This window comes from Anabrus simplex, chromosome 5 (genome assembly GCF_040414725.1).
Source record: "Anabrus simplex isolate iqAnaSimp1 chromosome 5, ASM4041472v1, whole genome shotgun sequence".
NCBI lineage: Eukaryota > Metazoa > Arthropoda > Insecta > Orthoptera > Tettigoniidae > Anabrus > Anabrus simplex.
Window position 1 is genome coordinate 369,464,543 of NC_090269.1, and position 13,301 is coordinate 369,477,843.

General features: G+C 37.7%; 1 protein-coding gene across 1 annotated transcript in view; it reads left to right on the forward strand.

Moving 5' to 3' along the window:
- Rme-8 (receptor mediated endocytosis 8) overlaps positions 1-13,301 on the forward strand; it is a 397,451-nt gene that overhangs the window by 149,179 nt on the left and 234,971 nt on the right. The window contains exon 18 of the mRNA XM_067147687.2: positions 1,939-2,062. Coding sequence (XP_067003788.2) covers positions 1,939-2,062 — 124 coding nt within the window. The remainder of the gene's footprint in view (positions 1-1,938; positions 2,063-13,301) is intronic.

The following is a 13,301-nucleotide window of genomic DNA, read 5'->3' on the forward strand; positions in this document are numbered from 1 at the left end:
TGAAATTTTAGTAACCAGAACTCTATCATCTGCAATTTTATCATCTGGGATCTTATTATTTTGTATTTTATTTTCTGGAATCTTATTATGACTTTCATTGTCTTTTGAGTTTTTTATTCATGGGATCTGAGAAAGATCCTCTTCCTGTTGTTTCGAATTATTATATCATCAATCACAGTCCTCCCGATGGACGTCTCCATCCGACACACCTTGGCAATTCATATATCAGAAACCTTCCATCTATCTTATTCCATCATACTTCTTATAAATAATAAGCCCAATTAATTATTATTTCTACTTATTTATTAAATATAATACTTGGAAGAAAAGAAAATACAGGAAGAGAACAATGCTATCCTGCACAAGTAATAGCAACTTTGGCAGCATGACAGGAGAAGAAATAATGTTGACTAGTATGATGAAATCAGCTTTGTAAATACTCCTAATACACTATGTAATGTGGGAAAGAGTTTCAAATAGGCCTATCTTTCCCTCTGTAAAATCTTTGAGTCAAAGATTTTGACTTTCAAGTTTCTCGTACTCAGTTACTATCAGCTGTTGTAAATTTTATCATTGCCAAATGAAATATTTATATATACATACATACAACTATCCTTCATGTTTTAAAATTCAGTGTCACATTAGCAACTATAACATGCCAGGTCTGTCTTCCATTAACCATACATTCAAATCACATCAAATCAGTCAATACTTATCTGTATTTAGGGCAGTCTCCCAGGTGGCAGATTCCCTATCTGTTGTTTTCCTAGCCTTTTCTTAAATGATTTCAAAGAAATTGGAAATTTATTGAACATTTTCCTTGGTAAGTTACTCCAATCCCTAACTCCCCTTCCTATAAATGAATATTTGCCCCAATTTGTCCTCTTGAATTCCAACTTTATCTGCATATCTTTCCTACTTTTAAAGACGGACTCAAACTTATTCGTCTACTAATGTCATACCACGCCATCTCTCTGCTGACAGCTCGGAACATACCACTTATTACAAGTGATGAAAATCATTTTTATCCGTATTGAAAATTTTGTTAAGTATATAGAAAAATATTTAAAATTTCATTTCCACCTATTCAATACAATATAAGATATTGACATTTAACTTAAAACATTTTTCAAAAGTGAGACATGTTTCACCTCATATTTTGAGGCATCTTCAGTCACTAATCAAAACCTTATTATTTCTGTCAGACGTTTCCAAATATTCTACAGCTATTATACAGATGTTCATGAAATAACTAAAACTCTATTGTAGTGATGAAAACGTGTTGTTCACTTGATGAAAAGGACGTCATAGGATGGTACAGTATTACAGAAGATGGCTTGAAGCCTTAGTCAGTATTAAATCTTAAATACATAGTGGAAAGCATATAAAATCATTTCATTAAAAATATACAATACATTTAAATGGTATTAAAATAGTAGGTTCTTAGGTGGTACACTTAAAAATGGAGGTATCTTATAATTATGAGTGACAGTTGATGGCTTAAAGCCATAGTCAGAGTTTGAAGCATAAGTAGAATAACACGTTAATATGAGGTACAAGAATATGAAAAAGATTACATTAATGAATATAAAAGATAAAGAAAAAACATTCCAAAATGCTGGGCAATTGTTGTTTACGCCAGCGTATATTTGCCCGTAATATTTGATGGTCAAACAGTTCGTAGATTGTTTATAACATGGTTTAGCGAATTTGTGTTTACACGAAGTTTAAAGTTGGCTTAAATTTATTCTGAAGATGCAGTTATCTGAGATGATACTGAAGATTTACAGGCAGAAATTGTCCCTCATCTCTCTGTTTATTCAGAATATCAGATTTTACATTTTGAAGTTCAGTGTTTTGTTGTATCATTCAGTTCTTTTTCAGTAATGTCTGCATTATTAAACAGACTCTCAGTAATACATCTTATCTAATTTTCAGTGCTGTGGTTCCAACACAAAGCAATGTTATTGAGGCAGGTCCTAATGTGGTGAATGAATCAGAAAAGGAGTGGCATTATTTATCCAATTCTGGGGACAAGAAAGGTGCAGTTAGCTTTCAAGAGGTATGTTTTTATTCTGTTTTTTATCTCATACTAGTAAGAAAAAGTAGTATGCCAGTGGTTTTCAGCCACCAAACGGCAGTGGAATATTCATAGATTTTAATTGTAGTATTTGATTTTTCATAACTTTACTGAAATGTATATCTTTTAGGTTTTCCAGTCTATCAAAACTAATACAAGATTAAGAAATATTAAAAAATACCTGTAAAAGAAAATAACAGAGTGACATGTTTCATTTCTGAGCGGTCATCATCAGATCACTTTTATTATGCATGTACTGTATATATTGTGAATTTTATTGATTAAGAGTAGGTGATTATTATGAACAAGATCAAAAACATTTTATATTAAACTTCTTTGTTCAGTGTGGAAATATTTTTTGAGCATATCGTATTGCAGTCCATCTATTGTATGTCCACTTTTCTCAGCTGTCAAGTCAGTACTGTGTTACAGTATCCTTAACGTACGCCAGATGATTGATCTCACTGGTAAGAATTTTAATGCAAAATGTTATGCTTGTTCATAGTAATCACCTTTTTTAAATCAAAAACATTTACACAAAAAGTACAATAACATATATGTATAATAAAAGTGATTTGATATATAATCTGATAATGTTCTTTCAGGAATGAAACATGTCATTCTGTTGTTAAGCCCTCAGCACGTTTGGTTTCAATACCCAATCTCTGTGCTGCGGGAGGGGTTCTAAGCCCTGTAGCCTACTTACATTTTCTCAGACTTGTGCCACATAACTTTGGTACTATTTTATGGATTTGAATAAAATTTTCACATGTTTAAAACTTTATTCATGGTGTGGGTTACTGTAGTCACATCCTAGTGCATGAACCATGGGCAACGGCTGAGTGGCCTAGAAAGTAGTCCTGAGAGTCGGGAAACCAGTTACTATGGAATGAGAGTGGGCATCTCGGACATATTTTAAGTCATGGCCCTCCTTGTGCTCAGGCGGCTAGGACTATACAATCCACCGGTGGTCCGTAACCCGTTAGAGGAGAGATCCTCACTTGGACTATGTGCAAGTAGGGTATCATTCTACTTCATGAATTTACCGAGCTCAGAACATTTTAAGCAAACCTCGGACCTATGGAAGTAACGGAGTCCCACTTCCATTTGACAGGCGAGGGACTCCTTAGAAACAACTTGGCGAACGAAATGGAATTTGATGGGGAGCTATCAATATTAATGGGGCTTATGGACGAAAGAAAGTAGAACTGGCTGAGTCAGCAAAGAGGATGCATCTGGATGTGCTAGGAATAAGTGATATTCGGGTAAGGGGAGATAACGAGGAAGAGATAGGAGATTATAAAGTGTACTTGATGGGTGTTACAAAGGGAAGGGCAGAGTATGGGGTAGGGCTGATTATCAGGAATACTATTGCACTCAACATAGTTTCTGTTAAGGTACGTAAATGAGCGAATGATGTGGGTAGATTTGTCAGTTGGAGGAATTAGGATGAAAATTGTCTCAGTGTATTCACCATGTGAGGGTGCAGATGAGGATGAAGTTGATAAGTTTTATGAAGCATTAAGTGACATCATGGTCAGGGTCAACAGCAAGGATAGAATAGTGCTAATGGGTGATTGATGTCAATGCAAGAGTTGGAAATAGGACTGAAGGATACGAAAGGGTGATTGGTAAATGTGGGGAAGATATGGAAGCTAATGGGAATGGGAAGCATTTGCTAGTGTTGGGATTAGCAGTTACGAATACATTGTTCAAGCATAACGCTATTCACTGCTACGTATGGCAGGCTAGGGGTACCAGATCCATAATAGACTATATCTTAATCGACTTTGAATTCAGAAAATCTGTTAGGAATGTACGAGTTTTCTGGGGATTTTTTGATGATACAGACCATTATCTGGCCTAGAGTGAACTAAGTATCTCTAAGCTTAGGGTAGAGAAAGTAAAATCTGTCTGCAAATGAATAAGGGTAAAAATTAGAAATTAGAAATTAGACAGAAGTACATGCATATGATTAATGAGAAGTTTCGAACAGTAGACAGTAAGCAGGTTCAGGATAGAGAAAGAGAATGGGTGGCATACAGGGATGCTGTTGTAGAAACAGCCAGGGAATGCCTAGGAACGACTGTGTGTAAAGATAGGAAAAGGCGAACATCTTGGTGGAATGATGAAGTGAGAGCAGCTTGTAAACGTAAAAAGAAGGCTTAACAGAAATGGCTCCAAACAAGGGCCGAGGCAGACGGATTTGTACTAGATTAAAGAAACATTGCTAAACAAATAGTAGTTGAATCCAAAAAGAAGTCATGGGAAGATTTTGGTAATAACCTGGAAAGCGTAGGTCAAAAAGCAGGGAAACCTTTCTGGACAGTAATAAAGAATCTTAGGAAGGGAGTGAAAAAGGAAATGAACAGTGTTTTGAGTAATTCAGGTGAACTCATAATAGATCCCAGAGAATCACTGGAGAGGTGGAGGGAATATTTTGAACATCTTCTCAATGTAAAAGGAAATCATCCTGGTGGTGTTGCAAACAGCCAAGCTCATGGGTAGGAGGAAAATGATGTTCGTGAAACTATGCTTGAGGAAGTGGAAAGGATGGTAAATAAACTCCATTGTCATAAAGCAGCAGGAATAGATGAAATTAGACTTGAAATGGTGAAGTATAGTGGGAAGGCAGGTATGAAATGGCTTCATAGATTAGTAAAATTAGCATGGAGTGTTGGTAAGTTACCTTCAGATTGGACAAAAGCAGTAATTGCACCTATCTATAAGCAAGGGAACAGGAAGGATTGCAACAGCTATCGAGGTATCTCATTGATTAGTATACCAGGCAAGGTATTCACTGGCATCTTGGAAGGGAGGGTGCGATCAGTCGTTGAGAGGAAGTTGGATGAAAACCAGTGTGGTTTCAGACCACACAGAGGCTATCAGGATCAGATTTTCAGTATGCGCCAGGTAATTGAAAAATGCTACGAGAGGTATAGACAGTTGTGTTTATGTTTCGTAGATCTAGAGAAAGCATATGACAGCGTGTCGAGGGGAGAGGTGTTTGCTAAACTGGGGGACTATGGAATTAAAGTTAGATTATTAAAATCAATCAAAGGCATTTATGTTGACTATTGGGCTTCAGTGAGAATTGATGGTAGAATGAGTTCTTGGTTCAGGGTACTTGCAGGGGTTAGACAAGGCTGTAATCTTTCACCTTTGCTGTTCGTAGTTTACATGGATCATCTGCTGAAAGGCATAAAATGGCAGGGAGGGATTCAGTTAGGTGGAAATGTAGTAAGCAGTCTGGCCTATGCTGACGACGTGGTTTAATGGCAGATTGTGCCGAAAGCCTGCAGTCTAATATCTTGGAACTTGAAAATAGGTGCAATGAGTATGGTATGAAAATTAGCCTTTCGAAGACTAAGTTGATGTCAGTAGGTAAGAAATTCGACAGAATTGAATGTCAGATTGGCGATACAAAGCTAGAACAGGTCGATAGTTTCAAGTAATTTGGTTGTGTGTTCTCCCAGGATGGTAATATAGTAAGTGAGATTGAATCAAGGTGTGGTAAAGCTAATGCAGTGAGCTCGCAGTTGCGATCAACAGTATTCTGTAAGAAGGAAGTCAGCTCCCAGACGAAACTATTGTTACATCGGTCTGTTTTCAGACCAACTTTGCTTTACGGGAGCGAAAGCTGGATGGACTCAGGGTATCTTATTCATAAGTTAGAAGTAACAGACATGAAAGTAGCAAGAATGATTGCTGGTACAAATAGGTGGGAACAATGGCAGTATGTTACTCGGAATGAGGAGATAAAGGCTAATTTAGGAATGAACTCGATGGATGAAGCTGTACGCATAAACCGGCTTGGGTGGTGGGGTCATGTGAGGCGAATGGAGGAGGATAGGTTACCAAGGAGAATAATGGACTCTGCTATGGAGGGTAAGAGAAGTAGAGGTAGACCAAGACGACGATGGTTAGAGTCGGTTTCTAACGATTTAAGGATAAGAGGTATAGAACTAAATGAGGCCACAACACTAGTTGAAAATCGAGGATTGTTGCGACGTTTAGTAAATTCACAGAGGCTTGCAGACTGAACGCTGAAAGGCATAACAGTCTATAATGATAATGTATGTATGTATGTTTCAGAAAATATGATGGAATCTTACCTTAATAGTTCAGTTTGGTCTGGAATGTCTTGAAACATGTATTAGCAATAACAAGCTCATTACAATTTTGCATGCTTCCACTTGTACGTGATTCCGAACAAAGGCCTTTATGTACAGCTGTGTCATCCAGATGACTATCATCATCATCTGAATTTCTCTATCAGTAGAATCACTGAACTGTTTTCCTAAAATATGTTCTATTCCCTCCCCACTGGATAATCCATACTTGCTTGTAGAAGCCCTGTTCTACTCATGACTGAGCAAATGCAAGACAGAGAGTGGGTGATAAGGAAATAGATGGTGAAAAATTGTCTCAATAGCCCTGAGTAGACAGAATTTATGCTTGTGTTGACAGTCTGGGTGAAAAATTGTCTCAATAGCCCTGAGTAGACAGAATTTATGCTTGTGTTGACAGTCTGGTTCTTTCCCAAGAGGAAAAGAGAAAGACTTCACTTAAAAGAAAAAAATGTAAATGAGTGTGCTGCCATCTCTTGCCACAACTGCCAACAAATTACAAACCATCCTTCTGGTGACTTGAAAGTATGTCCAACCACCAACAAATCATAGTCTGAAAAATTCAAGGATGTTCTGTAATGATGTGAGATTTACAGCGACGACAGGATGAATTAAAGGAAATATCATAAAGTCCTATGATTAGGATTATTTGAAGTTTGGGTTCATTGTGGCCCCTGATAATGAACAGTTGTTATGATGTACTTTTAATACTTTAACAAATCGTAGTTTTGGCACAACATGGGATAATGATACAATAAAATACACTAAAAATCACAAACGTATGAGGAAGCAAACTTTCCTTTGACCAGGTCCCAAATATTCTTCAAAAATATGAAAAGGCAATTAACACATATTTATAATAATAGGGAGTAGTGCACAGTATGCATAGGTAGGTCCAGTGCTTCTTTTTGTTACAGATGGAATGATTGGAGCTGATTGCTGGCCTGTCAAGAAGCAACATGAACAAGCACTTCACATTGTTTCGAATAAAATGCTTACTGTTTTATTGAACTTATTAATCTAGGATGACCCAGTCAGTGTATACGCCTGGCTGGTATTTACCTGGAACAGACGATCCTTCCGTAATCATGATTGACAAGTCTCATATCTTTCACTTTGCTTCGCACACGCCAATGATTTCAACCTGCAGTTCCCTCTACTTGGGTTTGAATGCATGAGCATTGGCTAATATATAAGTAATAATAATAACAACATAAACGTTTCCACCTTTTCAATACTAAAATATATTCACAGAATTATAAATTACACGGTACTAGTTTCGACCCATCTAGGGGTCATCCAATACGGCTGATAATATATAAGTAATATATAAGTAATAATAATAACAACGTAAACGTTTCCACCTTTTCAATACTAAAATATATTCACAGAATTATAAATTACACGGTACTAGTTTCGACCCATCTAGGGGTCATCCAATACGGCTGATGATGACCCCTAGATGGGTCGAAACTAGTACCGTGTAATTTATAATTCTGTGAATATATTTTAGTATTGAAAAGGTGGAAACGTTTACGTTGTTATTATTATTACTTATATATTATTCTCAGTTCAATACGGACCAAAAACATGAAATTCATAACCATTAATGAGCATTGACTATCGCGGCGCATGACGATATTACACTTGGCTCGACTCCAGGCAAGACCAGTAACTCACACATTCATTTCATGTGACTGTTCCATACACTGAACTACTCAAGGCTTACCACTCGGTAAAACAGCTACACAACACCGCTCGACAACAACTGCCCTAACGCTACGACACACACTCAATACTCACTACTAAACAATGACCATGACAATACTCCAACACTACTAACCAACATTACTCTCCATCACTCCTCCAATAACACTCCTACACTCAACACTGCTGCTTCTTCATGGCGAGCTTGCTTTTATATATCTGGTAATGAATTTCTAGTATCTTCAAGTTGCGGCCAGAGTACAAACATGCTAGTTTCACCTTCCAGAAAATCCATGGAGATACCAGATGAAAAGCGTAGTACAAGCAGAGGCCAACCCATTCTCTGGGGTTGGCTGGGAGCTTCCCGGTCTGACTCGCTCATCTCTTCCAGGAAATACCGAAGAGGGCTGCAGAGGACTGGCAGTCGCACGAGTACATAACAGAACATAGTAATGGAGATGAGGATGCTTCGCTGATCTCTGGTAGTGATGTGGTTGGATCGTACAAAAAAATGAGTGCATCCAGAACACCTTTGGAGTATCAACAATTCCAACTAAATTGAAATTGAAAGAACTTAGACTACAGTGGTATGGAAAGAGATGCAGTGTCGGCAGTGAGCTGAACCCAGATGGACGAAGCCCTCCAGGAAGACCTGAAAGGAGATGGATGAAATGCTTGCAGAAAGACATGCAAGCTGACGGTGTTCACACAGCTGATGCAATAGACTGAAAGCAATGGGGGACATGATGCAGAATAGCGGACCCCACATGAGAAGGAAAATATGCCAGGTAGATAATGATTCTCAAAAACATTACACTGGACTACAGATTCAGAAAAAATAACATACCATTAATAAAAACCAGTTATAACATAAACATGTCAGCATTGGGAGAGGAAGTAACAGAAGCAGACCAGGGAAAGCATGAATAAACAAAAGACAATGTCTGCATCTTTACAAACTGCCATCTTCAGTTAGACATTATCTGCCCCCAGTGAACTTGTTTCTACTTTCTAGCTTCATCAGGAGAGTCTGAAATGAAGTGAATGAAGAAGAAATGAGATTGATAAGACCTATCTATCTAAAGACGGCAGTCAGGAAATTGTTCTTGACCTTTTGTATTTTCATATTGATGAGCCTATAAATGGTTGCAAAGACTGAGAGAATTTAAAAAATTAAAATACAGATGTGTGTGTGTAGTTTTGCTGACTTTTATTTGATTCTGCTAAAATTCTGTTAAGGTTATGGATGATTTTTAGAAAGGTACTCTCACACTCACTCACTCTTGCTGCTGCTACCATTGAAGGGCTTTGGTGTCCTTGACAACTTATGCCCAGAATTCTCTATACCTTGCCTTATTTCTCCATCATCTAACTCGGATTTCCCTCAGGTCCTCTTCCACATTATCCAACCACCTAATTCGATATCCTTCTGGCTTCGCCTTGAAAACCTTTCTATCCTCTGGCATTCTTTTGACATGGCCTGGCCTTGCTGTCTTACTTTTAATATCTTAAACAATATCTTGTCTGTTGTATAATTTTCTAATCTCTATTGCTTTCCACTTTCCAAAATCCATTATAGATCATACATTTTTCTAAGAATTTTCCTTTTGCATTTCTTTAACAGTTCATCTGTGTGTCTTTGTCCAGGTCGCTGAACAAAGCATCACTGCAGGTATCACCACAGTATGATATACTATTAACTTCAGGTTTCTTCCAAGACTTCTTGATTTGAATACTTTGGAAAGTAGCTCAGACTGTTATCTGCAGCTGTTTCTCTTCTTTTCTTTCTTAGAAAGGTATAAAATTAAAATACAGAAGTTGAGGACTGAGACTCTGGTGTGTAGCAGAATGCCAAGAAAAGTTGCATTAAACTGAACGGGGAGAAAACTTCAAGTACTTAGGTAGCAGATTAACCAAGGGTGGTGGAAACTATCAGGAAATAAAACACAGAAATGAAAGGTGTTTTCTGTAAAAAGGAAAAGCTTGTTAATATCCAACAACATTATTTTTAAAGGAAACATGTGGTAAGATCATTTATTTCGAGTGTTCACCTTTATCCAGCACTGTGGCATAGGTGTAGTAAGCCTGTCTCTTACCCGGAGGTGTCAGGTTCGATTCCCAGTCAGGTTGGAAATTTTCACCTTGATCTGAGGACTGGTTCGAGGCCCAGTCAACGTACATGAGAACAGTTGAGTTATCTGTCTAGAAAGCTAAAAATAACGGTCAAGAGGGCTTGTTGCTCTGACCAGTTGTTATCAGCTCCAAGCCTTCAGGCAAAGCAGTGGTCGGTTGGTAGGCCAAGGCCCATCAGGTCTGTAGTGTCGTGGGTTTGGTTTAGTTGATCTTTATGCCTTGTAGATTTGGATGATGGAGAAATGAAGAGGATACTGGAAACTTTTGAAGCATGGTTTTAGAGAAAATTCTTGAAGATCTTCTGCGTAGATAGTCTCAAATGAGCAAGTTGTCAGTAGGACTGGAGAGATGGACTCTTTAGAGGTCTCTCTTAGAACAAGGATTGGGCATTCTATACAGCTACTGCTCATAGTAAATCTTATGACTGGAAAAATTCTGGCAAAGAATATGATACCCAACATTACAGCACACCCAGCAGATAATTCATGTCAATAAACTTAGACTGAACCCTGTAGCAAAAGAATTTAGAGGTCGACACTGATTAGGAACTAATATTTAGAGGCCGCATAGACTGAAGCCTGCTCAATCTTAAGGAGACTTGTGGAGGACAGAGACAGATGGAAAGAAAAACTGCTGCCAACTAATCTCTTTGAACCCTCCAATCATCATGCAGCAGTCAGTTACCTCCGCTGTCGGTGGCATATATTGGCTGAATCTTGTATCTCAGGGTGATTACGGGCTGTTCTTCACTTGTTGGCATGACTACCGGGTATCGATGACATAGCTGCCAACCCTTCCGATTTACCCGGAAACTTTCCGTTTTTTAACTCGTCTTCCGATTTTCTGATTTATTTTTACTTCTTCCTATTTTTGACCAATGTAATCTTCAGTACATTCAATACTCTTCCCCTAGGGTAATTCTTATGGGGCCAGTGTCCAGTATTTGGGAGATAGCAGGTTCGAACCCCACTGTCGGCAGCCCTATCCCATCGTCGCCATAAGACCTGTCTGTGTCGGTGCGACGTAAAGCCCCTAGCAAAAAAAAAAAAAAAAAAAAGGTAAATGCTGGGGCTGTACCTTAATTAAGGCCACGGCCACTTCCTTCCCACTTCTAACCCTTTCCTCTCCCATCGTCGCCGTAAGACCTATCTGTATCGGTGCGACGTAAAGCAACTAGCAAAAAAAAAAAATCTTATGTGCTTGTATAATTTTCAAGCATATTTATTTGATGGCTTATTTGGCAATTGCATCATGTTTCCCGCACACTACAGCAGCGTGTGTACTTTACAGCTGGGAATTCTGGATGGAAATCGTCCTACAAGCGAGAGGGGCTAGCGACTCCGTTAATTGGGTCTGGCTCCATGGCTAAATGGATTAACATGCTGGCCTTTGGTCACAGGGGTTCCAGGTTCGATTCCTGGCAGGGTCGGGAATTTTAACCATAATAGGTTAATTTTGCTGGCATGGGGACCGGGTATATGTGTCTTCTTCATCAACATTTCATCCTCATCACGGCGCGCAGGTCGCCTACGGGTGTCAAATCAAAAGACCTGCATCTGGCGAAACAAACTTATCCTCGGACACTCCCGGCACTTAAAGCCATATGCCATTTCATTTTTTCCATTAATCGGGACGAAAGAATGAGTTTGTTACTTTGTTTTCTCAGCGTAGTTTCGTTGGAGTTGTAGTCCACATGTTTTTTCTTGCGGTTCTGTGCTTTTTCCCTGTCGAAGTCATCTGTTTTGTATGTGGTAGTTTCGCGTATTTCACTGCATTTGTGTTCATTTTTAGTTCATAATTTTAATTACTTGAATGTTGTTTCGGTGACAGTTTCTGGTATTTTCTCTCCACAATATGGCTAAAAACCTACAAAATTGAATTTCTTTTCATTTTACAGTCAAATAAAGGAAACTATTAAGGATTTTCTTCCATGATCTTTACGTTTTCTTGTAACTATTTTTATGTTTTCTAAGTTTAAGATTTCATATTTAATGGTCAATTCGTATTGTAACTGTAGATGTGTATGCCTTTTATCTAGTCTTTTTTTCACAGAGACTGGGGCGCAATATACGTGATCAAATCCAAGAATTAAAATATCTTCCTATTTTTGATTTCTAAAAGTTGGCAGGTATGCAATGAAGACCTAATTACTCAAAATTAAAGATATGAATATGCTAAGTGAAATTTTTTAAAATCTAAAAGCAAAATGTCATGACCAACGGAATATAACAATGAAAATAAAAGAAAATTACAGAAATGAATAATTTGTTCTTAAACAAATGAATTTAAACTTGCACGGCTTCTCAATAAACATTTTCTACTTAAGGGGCTACTTGAATTGAAAACTGAAAACCATCATCAATAAATTATTGTAGTGAAACAATGACCTGAAAGTCCCTAAATTCAGCTCCCATAAGTAACCATGCTTTAATCCACTTGATTCTTGAAAGGTAAACTCTCTGGAACCGAGCTTCAGACTCCAGACTTTAATTATAATTAAGGCTGTCCACTAACCTAATACCAGTGCAGGGTAACCTTGTCTGTTACCTGGACCCTTAATGGAATCAGATTAACCTCCAGTTCTGTTGTGCACCAATCATTATCATTTACTGATATTATAATAAGTTACTTGTGTTGATGGCAAAACATAGCTCTTAAACGTTAGAGCCAAGTGATTGAAGATCAGGAAATAATATTGCATCACTCGTGGCATAAACTCACATGATCACAAAGGTTAAATATTAAAGAAATGCTCAACAAGGCATCTCTCACAAAGACTAAGTTCCAAAACTGAACGGCAAAGTTTACTTTAAATAAATGAAGAGCTTCAACAAAGAGAAAAAAGAAACCAACAATGACTTTCAGGTTAATGCCCATTTTATAACTTGAGCTTACTTGAATATTCAATTACAATTCTAAACTGAAAAGTTTACTGAACAAACTATGTGAATTTAATGCATGCACAATTAGAATAAAGTACTATTCAACACTAAAACCAAGGTTTTCATTGAAACTGTTAACTTCCCAGTCTGTTAACTTTTGCATTGTTACATGAAATTGCTTTGATTTGTTTTTTGGAGTTTGTTGTGTAAACAGTCACACTTGTTCTCTATGAGCCTGTAAGAGAAACCCATGCATTCCAGTCAGTACATCATAAAAAAAACACTAACATAAAACTGATTTCTTAAGCAAAAATTGTGGGTAATCCTTAAATATAATGTCTCCACCGAGGAGTCAGTCTGCACTTGCAA